General features: G+C 28.5%; 2 protein-coding genes across 2 annotated transcripts; both read right to left on the bottom strand.

The window, feature by feature from the left end:
- Positions 1 to 2804: 2804 nt before the first annotated feature.
- LOC128960972 (polyadenylate-binding protein 4-like) lies at positions 2805 to 4477 on the bottom strand. The gene has a single exon (XM_054307159.1). The coding sequence runs from the start codon at positions 4224 to 4226 to the stop codon at positions 3033 to 3035; it is 1194 nt and encodes a 397-aa protein (XP_054163134.1). The 5' UTR covers positions 4227 to 4477; the 3' UTR covers positions 2805 to 3032.
- Positions 4478 to 7824: 3347 nt separating this feature from the next.
- LOC128961800 (moesin/ezrin/radixin homolog 1-like) lies at positions 7825 to 10724 on the bottom strand. The gene is made up of 5 exons (XM_054308077.1): positions 10396 to 10724; positions 10233 to 10328; positions 8574 to 9837; positions 8207 to 8319; positions 7825 to 8150 (listed from the first exon to the last, which is right to left on the bottom strand). Exons 1-5 carry the CDS (start codon positions 10489 to 10491, stop codon positions 7986 to 7988), a joined length of 1734 nt encoding a protein of 577 aa, XP_054164052.1. The 5' UTR covers positions 10492 to 10724; the 3' UTR covers positions 7825 to 7985.
- Between the last annotated feature and the right edge of the window lie 8679 nt (positions 10725 to 19403).

The raw sequence follows: 19403 nt of genomic DNA, 5'->3' as shown, positions 1-19403 counted from the left end.
TGCAATACACGTAATATTATATTGAAAAATGATTTTTTTAATTATTATTAACAGAAAGGCGACGATTGCTTAATGAAAATAATAATAATTCAGATAATAATACAAATAAATCAAGTGTTTCACCGTTGAGACCAACTAACGAGCCGTCTTTGGCCAATAAAGACAGAAAAGGATTGTCATCATCAGTGGATGGCTCGACAAGAAATGTCAAACGACACAAATCGGAAGATACATCTCATCCCGATTACGATGTGGAGTACGATTTGGTCAAATCGGGTGCAGATGAATATACGGCAATGGCCTCCGAATCGGTCGATCAGATGCCGCGACACAAGTCTCGTGTAACTCATGACGGATTGCCCGGCTTTCCGCCGCCGTTCGGTGTGAGCAACGATTTTAACTCAAATGTTGAGTTGTCTGCAGACGCCGCCGGCTTTTTGCTTGAATCGTTGCCAGCAATGGATGAAACTAAAGAAGAAACCGAAAGAAAAGAAGAAGTGATTCCAAAATCATCGGTGAATATTAATATTGAACCAAAAAATAATATTAATACTAATAAAATGAAAATATCTATAAAAACAAATAATAATAATAATCAAAATAATAATAAGAATTTAATTAATAGTAATAATAATATAAATTTTAATACTAATAGTAAAAATAATAATAATAATAATCATAATAATAATAATCATAATAATAATAATCATAATAATAATAATGTGGCCAAAATTGAATCAAAACATCGGGTGCCGGTGTTTGCCGATCCGCCCAAAGAGATATCCGAATCAAAGCCAAAACCGGTACAAAGCAAACCTTCCGAACCGAAGTCGGACATGAAAATTGCAATTCCCGTCAAAATTGTTTCTCGACTTCCCTTCCGCGGCGACCAAATGCCAAATATTTCACCAGAAAATGCCGGATCTGTTAGACTTGATTTGCCGGCTCTCGAACCGAGTCTTCGGTTTTTAGGACTGACTGATGATTTTCATCACACAATAGATTACGGAACAGCGCCAGTGGTCAGCGGATTACAAACAGCTCACGGAACTATTGGAAACATTCCTCTAAGTATGAGACGATTTCTATCGCCAGACATGACAGGCAAAGATAGTTCACATTCAATGACTCCGAATTCTGGTCCAAAACTGAGATCAAAGAGAGAAAGTGAACGAAGTTTTGTATTAAAACGAATGAATGAAAATCATTCTCAACAGTCAAACATGGATTCAACGGAAAAGGAGCCAAAAACAGGCGAATCTCGATATATACCGTTCAGAGACCGATCTTTTATGTCCGATGACAGAGAAGATAGCGATATTGATGGCGATTCAGATGATGACGAATCAAACAGTGAATTCTTTAATTTTGATGACATTGAAAGTAAATTTCCATCAGTTGTAAGTCATCCACGAAGTAGTGATCAAATAAACGACGAGTCGTATACTAGTGAAGAAAGTCGCAGCAGTAAACATAATTACGGATTACTCGGATCCGGTAATTTCGAGATAATCAAAGGTGGTATTTATGGCGATGAAGAGTCGGCAACCAATAATGTGGTCAATCATGTTACTGATAGTGACAACTCCGATAGTAATGGTAATACAAAACATCGTAAAACAGAGCATCCAGTTATGTCACATTATACTCCCAATGAGGAACCCGATAGTGACGATGATCGCGATCCCGACCAATTCAGACCATTTAATTTGGACTTTTTTACCGGCAATCCGGTGCTTGGTTTTCAGGGCTACGATAACTTCGGTGCCGCCAGTCTTGACAAATACAAGTCTCCTGTCGTTCCTATTCGTAGTAAATCAGTAAAAGTGCCACAAAGAGGTCAAAGAAGACACTTTGGCGACTCCTTCTCTGCTGACTCTAACCTTCATGTCATCACATCAGACACTGATCTGTACTCCGATTCGTGACCTAATTGTTTGAGTCTTTGTTTGCAATCATCAACTCATCAATAGTTTTATTTAATCATTCATTTCATATAAGTTACTCATCTTTTCATTTAAATAATTAAATGAATTAATTATATAATTCATTTTATTTTATCATTTTATTATGTGATACATTGTTTAAAATATGGAAATTTTTATATATAGACAAATATGCTTATTTTAAAAAATAATAATTTTGTAAAACTTATTAAAAAATCAAATCAATATTAACATATTAACTGTATTTTTAAATAAATTGTAAAATAATACCTCAGTGGTAATGACAGATAATGTATAACAATTCAAAAATTGTTGAACCATTGAAATTGAAATTGAAAATATTCATACAAATAAATTTTAAAAACTTGAAAAATATTTACTTAAAAGCTATTATTCATTTAAATTAAGATAATATAATTTATATAATGCTATTTAGTTAGTTAAAAGTTATTGAAGGGGAAAAATCTAAAGTTCATCAAATAAAAGCATTTAGTTGTATCAGTAGTGTTAACTACCGGTAATTGATTGTATTGATTACAAGTATACCATTAGAGTACAGTACAGTATATAAATTTATGTATAGTGTAAACTCAAATTTATTTAAATTTTTCATAATTATCCAGCTATTAATTTTTAAAATTATTTGACATAATTATATTGTCATTTATAAAAAATATATATATTTGATGCCACTTGAAAAAATTGGTAAATTATTTATTGAAATACTTAACAAAAAACATTTATAATTTATAAAATTGAGTACCGGTAGTAACCTTTATTTAAAGCAAGTTTTTTGAGATAATTTTAAATAATTTTATTTTATTAGCATTAAAATAAATCAATACAAAATACTTTAAAAATAACAAATATTATATTAATAACATAAAAAAACTCGAGTGTCTATTAAATAATTTATATAATGACAAAGCATTAAAAAATTTTCTATAAATATTTCCCAATCATTATTAATCTATTGTGTATTTTCAATTATTGTTAGAAAAATGCAAACATTTTCATTTCTAATAGATTTACCGATAATTTTACCGCCAAATTGTTATATCAAAAATAGATATTCATATATACACTTCACATACCATTCTTTGCCAATTTGCGGCCAAATCCAGTGGTCATTATTGGATATGATTTAATCTTCAGCAATGAATTTCTAGTGTCCAAACTCTCAACTAATATTGCTTTGTTGTAAACATAATGATTGTTAATGTTTTGAATAGCTCTTTGTGCGGCTTCTGGTGATGAAAAGCATACGAATCCATAGCCCGATCCCATTGTTTTAACGGTTTTGATTTCGCCAAATGACGAAAACATTTCTTGTAGTCTCTGATCAGTTAACAAGTTATCCAAATATTTCACGTAAACGTCTCGGCCATCAAAACATTTACCATTACTTCTTATCCATTGTTTAACAGTTGGTTTTCGAGTCGATTCCTTAGTTATTTTGATGGCTCGACTAACAAACAAACGATTTCCATTGGGAAGTGTTTTTCCATTCATTTCTTTGATGGCAATGTCGGCCACAACACTGTTCTCTAATACGACAAATCCAAATGAAATGAACTGTTTGTGAAAGACTTTGGCACAAATGACACGACCAAATCGTTTGAAGAATTTTTCGAGCAAATCATCTGTAAATTCTTGACTAAGATTGCGGACATAAATGTTAACCAACTCTTGTTGACCATTATTAGCGGCTAAACTGTTACCGTTAGTATTTTTAGCGGCCAAATGTCTATACCGCTCACTTTTGGGCATAAATTTTGAACAAAACAACTGTTTTCCGTTCAAATACTTGCCATTCATGGCAACGATGGCTATAATAGCATTCTCTTCGGTCTTGAACTGAACAAAACCAAATCCTTTGCTGACACCACTCACTTCTTGAGCCAATTTTGACGAAACAATTTCGCCAAAAGGTCTGAAAGTTTCGTACAATCGCTTAGTATCCACTGATTTGTCCAAATTTTTGACAAAGACGTTGGCATTTGAAGAGCTTCTCATCGCTTGTGTCGACTGAACGACCATCACTTGAATTGGTTTGCCGTTAACTTCGCAAAAGTTCATCTCATCGATGGCCTGTTTGGCCGCCTCTGCCGAATGAAAATTGACATAACCATAGCCGAGGCTTTGGCCACTAGAGTCGCGACACACGCGTACCGATCGGATGGCACCGCAAACGGCAAATGTATTCAATAGTATCGTTTCGGTGACCGTCGGCTGCAAATCAGTTACAAATACCGAACGATTGTCCGAATGGCCGTTCATTTTGTTTAATATGATATATAATTTACGTTAGGATTTGATAACAAATAATTAAAATAAAAAAATAAAATAAAATCTCAAATCAATTGTAAATAAGACTAAACTTTAAGTAAATATATGTTTAATAAAATCGTATGATTCGTATGTTTTTCAGTTCAATAAAACTGAACGAAATAAATGGTCATTCAATCAGTCATTCAATGAGTCAATCAATCAAACAAATCATACGATTAATGTTTTTTTTGTTACTCAATACAACACTATCATCGATATATAGATTTAGTGTAAGAATTATATTACTTTTCAATGACAGTAGTGTTGTATTCAAAAACTAAGTAATTATCAATGGATTTGTGTGTCAAACGATTAGTCAAATTGAAATCCAAACAAATTGATTGGTTTTTACAGTTTGTATACTTGTATCACACCATTGGCTTACATACACACCAATGGCTATTAATACAGTATAATGTTTGCTTAGAGTTGATAAACTTATTTCAATAGTTATTATTATTTTCAATTATACTCTCTGTTAATATATTGTATCAAATATTATAGTGTATAATACAATATAAAGTTAATATAAGGAGTAATTTGACTCAAAATTGAAATTTAAGTCTAATTTTTATTTTATTTATGGTAAATGTTTTGAAAATTAATGTTAAAAGCTTATGTGACTATTAATAATATTAATATTGAACTTATTTTTTTATCCAATGATTAAAACTTAATAAAAGCTTGAATTTTTATAAACTTTTAACGAGTAATAATTTTAAGTATTAATAGATTAAAAACAAATAAATTCTAACTTTGATAGTATTTAATAAATAATAATATTTGTTAATAAAAATTTATTAAATAATAAATGAATTAATATTTTAATGTTTAAACGTTAGAATATATGATAAGATTGGGGATAAAATCTTTTTAAAATATAACATAAAAATCTTCTCAAATAAGATATTAATATATTATAATTATTTTTTTTAATTAGACAAAATGTTTTGTAAAATTTTGATGATATGTTAGAAGTTTGAATAATTAACTATACATTTAAAATACTAATTTGAAAATAAAGAAACTTAGAGCGAGACCAATGAGGAATGGGGGCACCAATTGGTCCAAATCAATGATTGTGATGTCCATTGTATGGTTAATAATAGTGTTGTCATCAGTGGTACAATCACTACTACTACTGGTTTGTATTATCAGATCCACTGAATTCATTGTCTCTCCGCTGTCATCGCTGGACACCGAACTATATGAAGAGTAACTATCGCTTTCGTTTTCTTCCGATTCAGACTCGTTTGGTTTGTCTTGAATGTGATGATCGCCATCACTGACTACCGCTGCTGACTCTTTAGTAACAATATTTGCCGACATTTATGATATGAATATTAAGATATCCAATGTTAAAGTCAATGCAATTACTTTTTTTATTTGATGCCAATTGAGTGATGCATTTGCTAAACGACTGATATGAATGACCAGAATTTAGACATTTAATTAAAATTAAAATTTCAAAATATTTATTAATATTCTTATAACACGTGTTTATTATATCGATAAATGTTATTAAAGAATATTAAGACATTTGATACTTGATTTTTCATTGTTTTACAGTTTTTTACTTATATTTTATTATACAATTTATTATATACATTAGACAGTATCTATAAATACAGTATAATAAACATTGTATATATTTTTAAATTATCAATTTACCCAATTATTATCTAATTATTTTTATTACTAGTTTATCTTTATTGTTTTATTAGTTTAGTAATAGATAATAAACAAAATGCAATTCAGTTTACGGTAAATGTTTTTATAATAATAATAACAATAAAATTTATTAAATTATTAACTTTTTATTTTAATAACTAGTTTAATTAAAAAATTAATCATTAATTATACAATTTGTGAAATTAATATTAACTTAATGAATGTGCATAATTATATTTTTAAAATAAATTATTTAATAACAAATATTTAGCTTATATTTGAATGATATTCACTTATTTAATGAGCTTATATTAACAGAATATAATATAATTTCTTGTATATAATGAAAAATTATATTTTGTGTAAATTCCTATATATATAATAAGCATAAAATAAAATATGTATAAACTATAGTTAAATTATACATGTTTTTTATAATTATATACCGGTGTATAAAATAGCATTGAATTAAATTACGGCATTCAATGTCACGCTTTAAATATACTGTATTTTATTAAATAATTTTACTTTAAATCCCATTACAACATTTTTATGGGATTTCACTCATTTCCTTAATCAAAAAAAAAAATGATACAAATATTGTATTGTAATGTAATAAACGATATAAAATTACGGTACTATTATATAGCATTTTCCTTTAATATCGCATATATAATGTTGGAATAATTTCAAATTAAAGTTTATTTTTAAAATAATATTTACTTTTATTTGTAGTGTCATTATAAGCAGTTTGGAAATTAAATTTAAATATCACGAAATTGGAAATAGTTTTTTAAAAATGACTTTCAGTTTATATACAAAAAATATAATTTTAAACAAACAATCATTAGTTATTATTCATAAGTAATTTTTTATAATTAATATTGTTTGTTAAATATAATATGATAATCATTAATGTATTGATAGCATAATTGCTGCATACAATTGTATATTAGCATAAGATCGTAGCCAATTGAAAGCATAAACTCATAAATAAAATTCAATAAATACAGAGTATTATACAGTATATTTACAAACAATTGTTATTAATTTTAAAGCCATATTATGTAAACATTTTTTTTTAAATAGAAATATTATTTTTATATAAATTGTGCAAAACAAATGTGACCCAAAAAATTCATTTCAATGACAAATTATAAAACACTAAATATTTTTATTTGAAAAGTTGTTGTTTTTAATATTATAATTTTTATTCAATTCAAAAGCAATGTTTTTCAAAAAAAAAATTCATTTATTTAATAAGCGTACAAGTTTATTTTTATAAATAAATATAACTTGTCAAAATAATATAATGGCGTTTTACAGTATTTTTTTCAACACAAACACAAAGTAGGAAAAGCCTTAATTAACAATTGTATTAATGGATTGTAAAAATAAATATATAAATATTTTTTTAAAATAGAGTAATAACAATAATAATTATAATAAAATTTGTTTGTTATTTCTAAAATAGAAGTATAGTTTATTATTATAAATATTAAATATACAATTAAATTGTATTGTATATAAATATAATTAAAAGGAAAGTCTGATATCATCATCAATAGTAAATGAAAAGTATTTCATTACAAAATAAGTTATATAAAATACTGTATAATAATCATTATTATTATACTTAAAAATGGAGGCTTTTATATAGAAAATAATTATTTTTTCCAGTATATTGTCAAAGATGTTATATAAATTCTAATTGTTTACAAGTATATCAAATATTTTTTGATTAAAATTCAGTCTCATATCATTAATAATAATATTCTTATTTTAAATATAAATTTATTAATAAATTGCATTTTCTAAATAGAAAAATATATTTTGTTTGGTTTAGAAAAACAAAAACCAATCTCTAAGAAAAAATATGTTATAATATATGCTTAGTTTTACAGTAAATATTTTTAAAAAACTAAATTTTTGTTGAAATTCTAGACACACATGTCATGTATTTTGTTTTAAGAGATAAAATAAAAGCAAAACAAAATAGTTTCAAATTTTCAAATATTTTCATAAATGTCATCAAATTTACATATTCTCGAACTGATCGACACGTCGTTTAGTGTTTCCTTTCCTAATCTCGCGTAATGTCTTGTATTTATCTCTTCCTTGTTTAACATTTTCTTGATGTAAGACATCATTTTTCGTAACTTTGCTGTCATCCTTAGCCAGTGCCAAGTCTTGTTGTAATTGCTGTAACAATATTGATAAAAGTTAACAAATGAGTTCAATATTTATCAATCACTCACTTTTAGCTGTTCCTGAAGATCTTTCTTTTTTGACACTTCAGTCTCCCGTTCCTCTTCAGGTCGCGGAACATCTATAGCACTGTCACCGTCTCCGTCACCATTAAAAGCGACGCCTATTAAGGTATAGATAAAAGTATTGCATCGAATAAACATTATTTTATAAAAGATAAAAATCTAGAACTCGAGTGGGAATACAGTTAAGTAGAAAGTTCTTTGATTTAGATAATGGGATCAAATGTGGGCAATGTTTGCACCGTATCTTACAGTATATATATATATACAGAATAAACAGGTGAGTTATAATTTAGTTGATAATATATTAAAGTATAATTAAGTAAAACTGTTAGATAATGTCAATAACACTAACCTATCTCTCCATTGCTTAGTTCGTCATCATTCTCTTCGTGTTCATTTTCCAAGACATGGATATGTTGTGGTGTAGTCGACGCTGCAATCAATGCTGCGGCCGCTTCTTCTTGTATACGACGTGCCTCTTCTACCTCTTCTTGTAGACGTCGAGTCTCCGCATCCTTCTGTTCCACTTCTTCTTGAATACGTTGAACTTCTTCTTGTTTGCGTCTGATGTCTTCCTCCAACTTTTCCTTCTCTGCCGCTTCCATTTGCTTCGACTCTTCCAGTTTAAGCATCAAAACTTCCAATTCTTTTTGTTTAGTTTCCATCTCTTCCTTAGCCAATTGCAATAGTTTCAACTGTTCCTCTAATCTTCTAATGGTTTCCTGTGCATCCAATAGCTCCTTCTGTCTCTTTTCCATCTCTTCTTGCATTTGTTTCAGTCTGTCTGCATATTCCTGTTGTTTTCTCTCTGCCTGTTCTCTTAATTCAATTTCTTTCTTTAATTTTTCTCTCTCCTGTTGTTTGGCAATCTTCTCTTCTCTTGCCTGAGCCTTCATTTGTTGGACTTCAATGGTATCCGGTTTACGTCTTCTCATATACAGCTCATGATTACCCATACATAGCGCCAAAATACGTTTATTTATACGAAGTCGTGGAGCGATAAACACAAAGTCCGGTGCCTTTTTGTCGATCGGTTTTATCACAAATCTCTTATCATTAAAAGATATGTTCCGAATCTCACTCCACGGGAATCCTATTTTCGGAGTCAATTTATCCTCTTTTTCGTAGATATTTAGACCCAAAGCGTCCACTCCTAACCACAGATCTGTTCCCTTTTTGTTCTTTATCTCAAAATAGTTTACGCCATACATCTCCAAGTCTTGTGCTATTTTCAAGTACTCCATCATAGCGTCCTCTCGAGGCATACCTTTGTGTTCGGCCCACCAGTTGGTGATACGTTCCTCCCATTGTTCGCGACTCAACTTATGCTGATCTGCCACTCGTTGCGGTAAAAGTCGATCATTTTGTAGACAATCCTTCTGATGAGTGTCGGGATTGTAATCACCATATTTAGCCTCAACGGCATATGAGGCCAACAATACTGACGTTTCGGGCGGACAATAGATCTCATCAGATAATATGCCGTTCTTCACTTGCAAATAAAATAGTCTCAAAGTTATGTCTTGGATCAGCTCTTCGGCAACGTCTTCGGGAAAAAATTTTGATCGAAATTTGAATTGAAGTGGATTTTCCTTTTTCACGTCTTGACTCATAACCTATTCATTAATATTTATAAAAATTATTATATAATGAATATTTTATTTATATATTTGTATTTATCTATTATTTATTTAAAATCAATTAACAATATAATAGTCAACATTTCCAATCACTTTAAACAATAAATATAAACCGGTATATAATTATAAATGTTATGTCATATAATAATATGATAATTAAAATAAGTTAAATCTATTAGACTCTCTCAATCATTTCATATGTATATCATTTACAATATTTGCATAATTCATTGATTACTTTACTTTATATTAATAATATCTATAACTTATCATTACTGGTACTGATATCCACTTAATCGTCAAATAGTAAAGCAATCAATCATTTAAAAAACAGTAGTCAAGTGTGTGAACCCATGTCTTAAATGTTATACCTTTTTGTTGAGCTTAAGCCAAGTGGGGTATCCCTTAGAGTCCACATATTGTAACCCAAAAAACCAGATCTCACGCAAACCTATTGTCTTCACAACCTATGGTCAACAACAACAACAAGTGGTCAATAGTGGTCATCACCGGTCATATTATCCAATGTAATACCTGATCAAACAGTTGTTTTCCAGTAGTGTTGGGTTGAATTGCAAACTCCAACTCTGCGTCCATTGTGGTCACCCTTACGTTCACCGCTTTCGGCATTTTTGGTCACTTTGTTGTCGGCGATCACAATCAAACACAAAACTTATTTCTCTAATAATTAAAATCACCGATTAATCCACACAAAGGCCACTAAAAAAGGCACTTTAATTATATTCAATCAACCAATTAATGAGTAAAAACTCTGTGAAAATAGACAAACAAATTAGTGAAAAATTAAATGTAACTAAAAAACAATCAAATGTTTGAACGCTTTGCTAAACTAACGCCTAATAAGTCATATATAATGTATAAAATAAACTCAAATATAATAAACACTTATTATGTTATTTAGTAGTGAACTAAAACATTAAAACTATACATTAAATTGACGTTTCATTACTTTTTTTTGTATACCAAATACAGTATTAATAAAATGTTTTGAATACAATACACTTATAAATTATAAAAAAGTTGTGATACAATACATACAGTAAAAAACACTATAAAAACACAATGCAAATACAATACACAACAACAATAGTACAACTATTGACGGTTTATGTTATAATATACACTCTGTATGTTTAGCTATGATTTTTGAAGCCAAACATTAATTGCATTAAAAAATAATGTCAGCACTACTAGAGTCACACACACTCATTGAGTCATACATTGGATACTAGTATTCACATACAAACGTTAATCTCATAACTGATTATTATATTATAATATTATATAACATGTATTTCTACATATAGTTTGTGTGTATAATAACTATTTGTCGGATAAAACTCTCTCTCTCTCTCTCTCTCTCTCTCTCTCTCTCTCTCTCTCTCTCTCTTTAAAACAATTTTTTTTAAACACTCATCACAGGGACCAACACATCATCACAACAACAACAGTGAACAACCTGTTGACAGTCACCTACACTACACTTAAATACATTTTTTATAAACCAATTTTAGCTATAAATTAATGATTATTTTCAATTACATTATCTATTGATCTGTCAAATTAATAGCTAAATAGTAGTGCTTTTTTGATAATAAAAATTATCGCTATTTTTTGACATAAAACATATACTGTATATAAAAGTGTTTTAAAGTTCTCACAACTAATAAACTTATTTTATTAATAATGTAAGTTTGAAATAGCACTCAATATTGTCAAATGTACTGTATTTTTATGATAAATCACTTTCTAGTAAATCACTATTTTATTTTCAATACACCGTTACAACTATGGTTTATGGATTATATTGAAAGTCATTTAGAAAAATAATTTTTAAAAAATCTATTAAACTATTTTGTCATTAGAAACTAATAATTTGATAATAAGGTATATGATATACTATAAGTTATTGTTATTTTTTGGTGATACAATTTAATGAATTTTTTTCATAATCTCTTTAGCCATTAAATTGCGATAATGTGTAATATAATATGGTTATTATTATTAATAATAATAATATGTCAGGAATGTGCAAGGTTGTTTTTTTATTCAATGATAAAGTGCACAGGTAGATAGGTAGGGTATGTGTATACAATAACTGTGATATAAATAGGGTCATTCAAATTTATCGCATTATTATATATCGTATATACTTAATGTATATGTATTGCAATTACTAAAACATTGGGTATTATCGCATTTAGTCGACAATAACACAAATAACTAAAGATTTGAATATTTTTTTTTTCGTAATAATGATGTATCGCTTTGCAAATATTTACAACTAGTCGTATATATAGTTTAAAATAAGTTATTTATATTTATTTAATACACATTATGGGCAATGCTTTAGGGGGTAAAAGAGATGCCAATGTATATATATATATATATATAGACTTTATAATATAGAGTGCCGGTTGAACTTAATATAAAGTTTGCGCCACTAAAAGGATCTAGTTTTATAAAAAACGGCATTTTTTTAATTACACTGATTTCTAAATATATATATATACACTATATTGTTGATAATGTTAATCAAACGGCAACTACAGTACTATATTACAAAATACTATTAAAAAAAAAAATAATACGTAAAGTGTTGACTTAAAATTTACTGTACAACTAAAGAGTGGCACAATATATACTTGTTATCAGTAGACATGTAATACACACATAGACTTATCATCAAAATATAATATCGACAAAACCGGTATCTTTTTTATTGATGATGGGTAGGGCATCCAAAACTAAATTGTGTCACAACAACCAAACCGAAACACCGAACCGAAACCAATTTGAAAAACTTGTGATTTTGCTTAATTAAAAAAAATTGTATACAGTTTTTAATATATGAAATAACAAAATTAATTTACAATTTTTAAACCAGTTAAGAATGCTAGAAAGCATTATCAGAAAAAAAACTTGACGGTATAAAATATTATGTTCGCAAATTAATTGTCATTTATAAGAAATAAACCACATTTATATAAAATTTTAATTTTATTTTAAACATCAAATATTAAATACAAAAGTATATTTAAAATAAGGATATAATAAATGTTATATATAGATTTATGGTTTACAATACATCGTAAATATCTTGATTTGGTTCAACACATTTTGTGCAAACAAAATTGCTTTGTGTTGTGTTATTATCCTGCTGACAATTTTGATGAAATCTTTCACCACATTGTGTACAGCGAATCATATTATTATTAAATGTTTTCGAACACAAACAATGTAGAGTTGGTATTGTTATGTATTTGGATTTGGCTTCGGTATTTCGTGTAATTGGCAATGAAATTTGTCCTGATTCATACCATCTTTGTAATCTTTGACGCAAATTGAAACTATTTTCAGTTAGTCTTATTGAACTTGGATTAATACCAGAAATATTTAATGCCATATTCATTAAAGCATAAACACCACAATCATTAGAATTTGGCTGTTTTGTTACTCGCCAAAATTGATATTTTAATTGAGGTGTTATGTCGAGTTGTCTTATATGTGCACTTGCGACGCGTACAATTAATTCGCTTACAGATAATGCGTTAACCGAATCATAAACATTACATGTAATTGTTGTTGATGATGTATATTGAATATTGATGTAAATCCAATGATTACCAGTGTTAACAATATGGTGTAATTCTTGTCCAACATTAGTGAAATAATACTTAGGTTTTAAATATAGATAATTTTGTTGAAAACGATAAGAAGTTTGAAAATTAAGTAAGTTATTATTATTTGCTTGATTGCTAAAAATGACAGCCATTCCATTTGTAATTAGAGAATCGTTTAGCCATCCACTGTTTTCTGATCCATCAAGTAATCCTAAATCACTTGTTACAAGATCTTCATGTAGATAAGTATTTTTTGCCTTTGAAAGCCAAATATTATTTGGTAATTGATGATCTTGTAATTGCGTGTGCTTTTCTATATCTTCTTGTGATAGTCTTAAAGCAGTTATTTTAGAATCTTTCACTTTTAAATAATCTTCAATTGTTTCTTGAGATAATTTAGTTAGTACAACTGAAGATTCTTTAATATCATCTAATCGGTTGTCTTTAAATGTAGCAGCAAAATGACTTTGTTGTGATATTGGTTTTAATGTATTATTAAGATCGTTTTCTTCATTATTTGATGAGTAACTTGATTGAGAACTAACGTCAGTAACACATTCGCTATCGCAAACATCAATCCAAAATGGTATGTGATAGCTTCCATAAAAGTCATACTGATAAATTTTATCATTTTTATTACTTGTAAAAATATAATCAATTTGATTTCTATAATTAGTTGTAACTATATCATCTGATATTAAATATGTCCAATTATATGTTTTATTAGTTAAATTAACTAATGTTTGTCCGCTTTTAGTAGAATAATCAACATTGAAATCGCCACATATTATAATATGTTGAAAATTTGATGTCTTATTAGAAATGTTATTAAGTATATTTTTGAGAGTATCAAATGGAAGACCAGATGATAAATACACACCAACAACTGCAATGTTATAAAATTTGACAAAAGAGATTTCATAATGCCAAGTGGGTTTGTCATTACTATCCATGACAGAGCAAACAAATGCTGCATTAATAGACTTCTTAGCATATATAGCAACGCCTCCATTTGCAATTGTAGAATTTTCTAAGTAAACATGGCTTATAGCTGACAGTTCACCAATATTAGGTAATAAATTGTATTGACTTTTTATTCTTGTTTCTACTAAAATTAGCAAATCAGATGCCAATATGTTGTCATCACTTTGTAAATCTAAATGATTTTTTCTAAATGACTGAACATTTAAGTAAGTAATTGAATAATCATTTTGTACTGATAGAGATAAAGGTTTAATTAATAATTGAAGTTTTGCTTCAGTTTGTAATCTTTGTATTTCATTGAAGATTTCTCTATCACTTTGTTTTGGCTTCAAATTTTCAATTAATTTAAAATCTCCATCCAAGTATAATCCATTAATTGATGTTACTCGAGAACATGCAGTATAAATTAATTCTCGAGGCAAATGTTTAGTTAAATTAACAATAACTCGTTCAAATGTTGACCCCTGACTTTTATGTATTGTCATAGCTTCACAACACACTAATGGAAACTGTGTACGAGTTACGTTTACATTAAGAAATCCACCAATTTGAAAATCTTTCTTTATTGGTACAATCGGTGTCCAAGTCTCTGGAATAAAATTTAGTTTAATATATTCTTTGTACTTTCGGCGAATTTCAAATCCAGAATTTTTTGGAAATTGTATCCATATTGTTTTAATATTTGCAGTATATTTATCTTTATCTATTCTCATTAAAGTACCATAAGCTCCATTAAATAAACCATCAGAGACATCAACATTGCATGTAATCATATATTTTAATCCAATTTTAAAATTTATATTACTCATTAACCCATTTGTATCTTGATATGTCATTTTTTCAATTTTTTCAATAATTTTTTGTCTGTCACTTATATTTTTATATCCTTTTATATCATCAATAGCTTTATTATCAATTAATTCGCCAACTTTTTCTTCGACTGCTTTTGAATTATGTAATGCTACCTCATTATTAGTATAATATAAACAAACTGATTCATTTTTGAAAGAATCTTTAACATTATAGCGAGATTTAAGTAAATTGATGTCACTTTCAGTTAAGGCAGATTTTGCAAGTCTATTCAAACAATCAACAAAATCAATGTCATTTTTTTGTCTCATCACTATTGATAATTCATATGATCTGAATTCTCTCCATAAATAAGGACCGATTATTGCGTTATATCCATCTTTTGATTCTTTAAATGGCCACCCACCACCAACTGGTTTTGCTTGATGAAGATCTCCAATCAACAGTATTGAAATTCCACCAAATGGCAATGTATTTTGAAATATTTCTTTTAGTCTTTTGTCGATCCAATTAAATATTTTATTACTGCAAAGACTTATTTCGTCTATAACTAATAGTTTTAAATCTTTTAGTTTACAGCGCATTGTATTTGATGTATCGGCAGACAATTTATTCAAATTTCCACCAGATATCTGTTGATGGGGAAAAGCTAACGCAGCATGTAATGTTATTCCATCAACATTCCATGCTGCTTTTCCAGTGTATGCTGTTATCAATATTTTAATTGAATCCAAATTTGTTCCAGGTATAGTGTTTATAAAACGAAGTAATGATTGATAAATACATTTGAGCACATGGCTTTTACCAACTCCAGCGGATCCCATTAATATTATATTAAATGGAATTTTTCCCGTTTTAAAGCGATGTAGAATATCCATAGTAATGTTGCGTTGTTCTATATTTAATGATCTCATCATTTTTCTATATTCTTCTTCATCAATTATTTTTGGAACAGATATCCTTTCAATATAAGATTTGGATATGTTTTCATTTGACTTGTCAGATTCATCAAAAATGTTAGCAATAGGAGATCTAATATTTAAAATTTCATGTTCTTTAGAAATTTCTTCTTCCTTAGAATTTTCATTTATATCGTTTTCATCATTTTCTTTTTCATTATCATTGATGGCGTCAAATAATTCTGTTTCTAATAATTGTGGATCAAATAGTTTTAAATTTTCTTTTATTATTTCGATATTGGATTCGTATAATTCTTTGCATTTGTCTTCTTGAAGATCATTTTCTTCATCATTCCAATGAAAAAACAACATTACCATTGAACGATAATAATTAATTGGATCATTTTGTTTATTATATTTTTTGTAGCGAATGATTTTCATTTTTTGTCTTTTTTTCATAAATCCCATTTTATTATCAAGGACTATAATATTTGGCAATGAACTTTTGACATCACTTTCCTCGTTAGATTCATCATCGTCAAAGTCAATTTTATCTGATTCGAGAATTTTTGAAGATATTGACTTGCAATAGTTATATGATGCTGCAAATTCAGCTAAACACAAATTATTTACTCGATCAATAATAACTGGTCTTGCCATATAATGATCTATAAGTCCTTTTATTGATATATCTTTCGAATCACTTGGCAATTCTTCTAAATCTTTTCGGGATTTCAATATTTGAAATCTTTCATTTGGGGGGCCATTATTAATAAATATTGTAACTCTTGACATTCGAGAAATATCCATACTCAATGCGTGATAAACAGCTTCTTGAGCCGATATTTCTGTTCCATTAACTAAAGTGTTGGCTAAATGACGTACTTGTTCTTGAATTGTTTTGTTTCCTTTCTTTGCTTCTTCTGATGCTTGTTTTAATAATAGCGACATTCCACGCATAGATTTACTTATATAGGCACATAGATATTTAACACACGCATATGGATGAAGGCAATATTGTATATCAATATTAGCACGCCATAATTTAAACCAAATTAGATTGTATGCGTTAATATTAACCGCATTTGGTTGACGTTTTAAAAATATCTCTTCGCGTTTGATAGAAGATCTGATGGCATCAATATAATCTGAATGTGACAATTTGGTCATTTTAAGAAAATCGTCAAATGACATATAATTAACAATATTTTTGTTTTCTTTTTCATCAAATGAATTTAACAATTTTTGAATAGAATCAAAGTTGTCTTTATGTTTCTTTTTGTCTTTATCTAAAACATTTTCATCCAATGGTTTCAATATTTTTGTTTTATTCATTGGCGGCATAGGAAATCGATAACGACACGTATTCTTTACTTTAAGACAATTTTCTTTATGTCGATGTATTTGCAACGAATTAATAAGATTTGTTGTGTCTTCATCAACACATTGTGTATCTTCTTCGTCATCTGTATCATAATATGCTGTTGTTGATGTCGATGTGATTTCATCAATAAAGTTTATTACATCTACTTCGCTGTTAACATTATTTTTATCATATTTTGGGGCATCAGATAACCAAAGAAGTCCGTGAATGTGTGGCGAACCTCTATGTTGAAATTCAACACGATAATAACTTTCGATAACACGTTTATTTCCAAAAGCTACTCCAGGTTTTATTATTAGATTGAAAAAATTTCGATATCTGTGTTCAAAATATCTGCTTGAAGTCACTGGGTCTCGCCTTATTAATAATAACTTTTCTTCTCTTTGAAGATTGTTAGCTTCTTCTAATGTTAATGACATATTATTTAAAACTTTGCTTAAAATAACCAGTAGTTCATCCCAAGATGATTCAGCAGCGGATAAAGTAAAAAATAAAGTAGGCAATCCAAGTTGTCGTATCATTGCTATGGTTTCGTCACGTTTTTGTTCCCAATAAGATGGACTTGTTCTAAGTTTCGACATGCTTTTAAATGCCTTGTCTGATGCAATAGCTTGATTAACTTTAGTGCTGTCTAGCGCATCATTAACTGACCATTCAGATTGTCCTTTTATTTTTCGTTTAAAAATATTTGTTGCACTTATAGCCTCATTCCATTGTTTTCGTTTAAATGTAAAAAAAAGATATGGAATATTTTCAGCACATCGGCGATCATATCTTCTTAATTCTGATTTTGCGAAATCTGCGACTGAAAATCGCATAGTTTTGGTAATTAATGGGCGTTCTTGTCCGGCAAATAGTTTAGGAAATGCCAATGAAGCTGCATTAATATCAATCAAAATATTTAAAGGCTTTTTTCCTTCCCCAGGAGCGTATGCTACTCCAACTTGTGGATCTTCACTATCCCAAAGAGTATCTAAGCATCCAACATTATCAGATTCGTCATCATTAATGATAGCAGTCTTTGTGTCTTCTTCTAATTCATTTATTTGAGAAAAGTCTTTGGGAAATCGTTTATACCAGTCTTGTTTTAGTTTAACACCAGCATTTATATAGGCACTTTGTTTAATCAAAAAATTAAGTGCTATCTTTAACTCGTGAGGTCTAACAGTTTTATACAAGTCTTTGTTATCTAATCGTGAAGGATCACTTATTCGTCTTTTTAATTGTACTCTTATAATGTGCAATTCATCGTCAATTCTTGGCAATAATGGAAGCATTGAATTTGGATCTACTGGAACGTTTACAACGTTTCCTTTCATTTTATACTGACCACCTCTTGGTAAATGTAATATTGTTTCGAATATTATTCGTGCGGACACCATCCTTTCTTCTAAGTCATTAAGACTATTAAGACATTCTGGTATTTCTGGAAACATCAATCCATGAGATAAAGATAATCGAGGAATTTTTGCTTTTAATATGTCTTGATAACAGGTATTGCAAAATTGACAATTTTCTTTTAAATTAAAGAAATCGATTTGTGTTTTCTCATTGTCATTCAATTTTATGAAATTAATAATGTTAATAGGACGAATTTGAGTTTTAAACCATAAACATCCACAACAAGAACAGATTTCTGTCGGACCATATAACTTTGCTTCTTCAAATTTTTTGATATTTGTATGATTTTGTTTTATTTCTTTAATTTGTTTTTTAACATCTTTTTCACGATCACGTGTCTCTTTATCTTTAAAACGTTTATCAGCCATTCTTTGTTTATTGGCTTCTCTTTCACGATCACGTGTTTCTTTATCTTTAAGA

This window comes from Oppia nitens, unplaced genomic scaffold (assembly GCF_028296485.1).
Source record: "Oppia nitens isolate AA-2021 unplaced genomic scaffold, nextdenovo-longstitch-racon4-pilon3 scaffold5_pilon_pilon_pilon, whole genome shotgun sequence".
NCBI classification, from domain to species: Eukaryota; Metazoa; Arthropoda; class Arachnida; order Sarcoptiformes; family Oppiidae; genus Oppia; species Oppia nitens.
The sequence above is the reverse complement of the archived record's forward strand: the minus strand, read 5'-3'. Positions and strand labels throughout refer to the sequence as shown.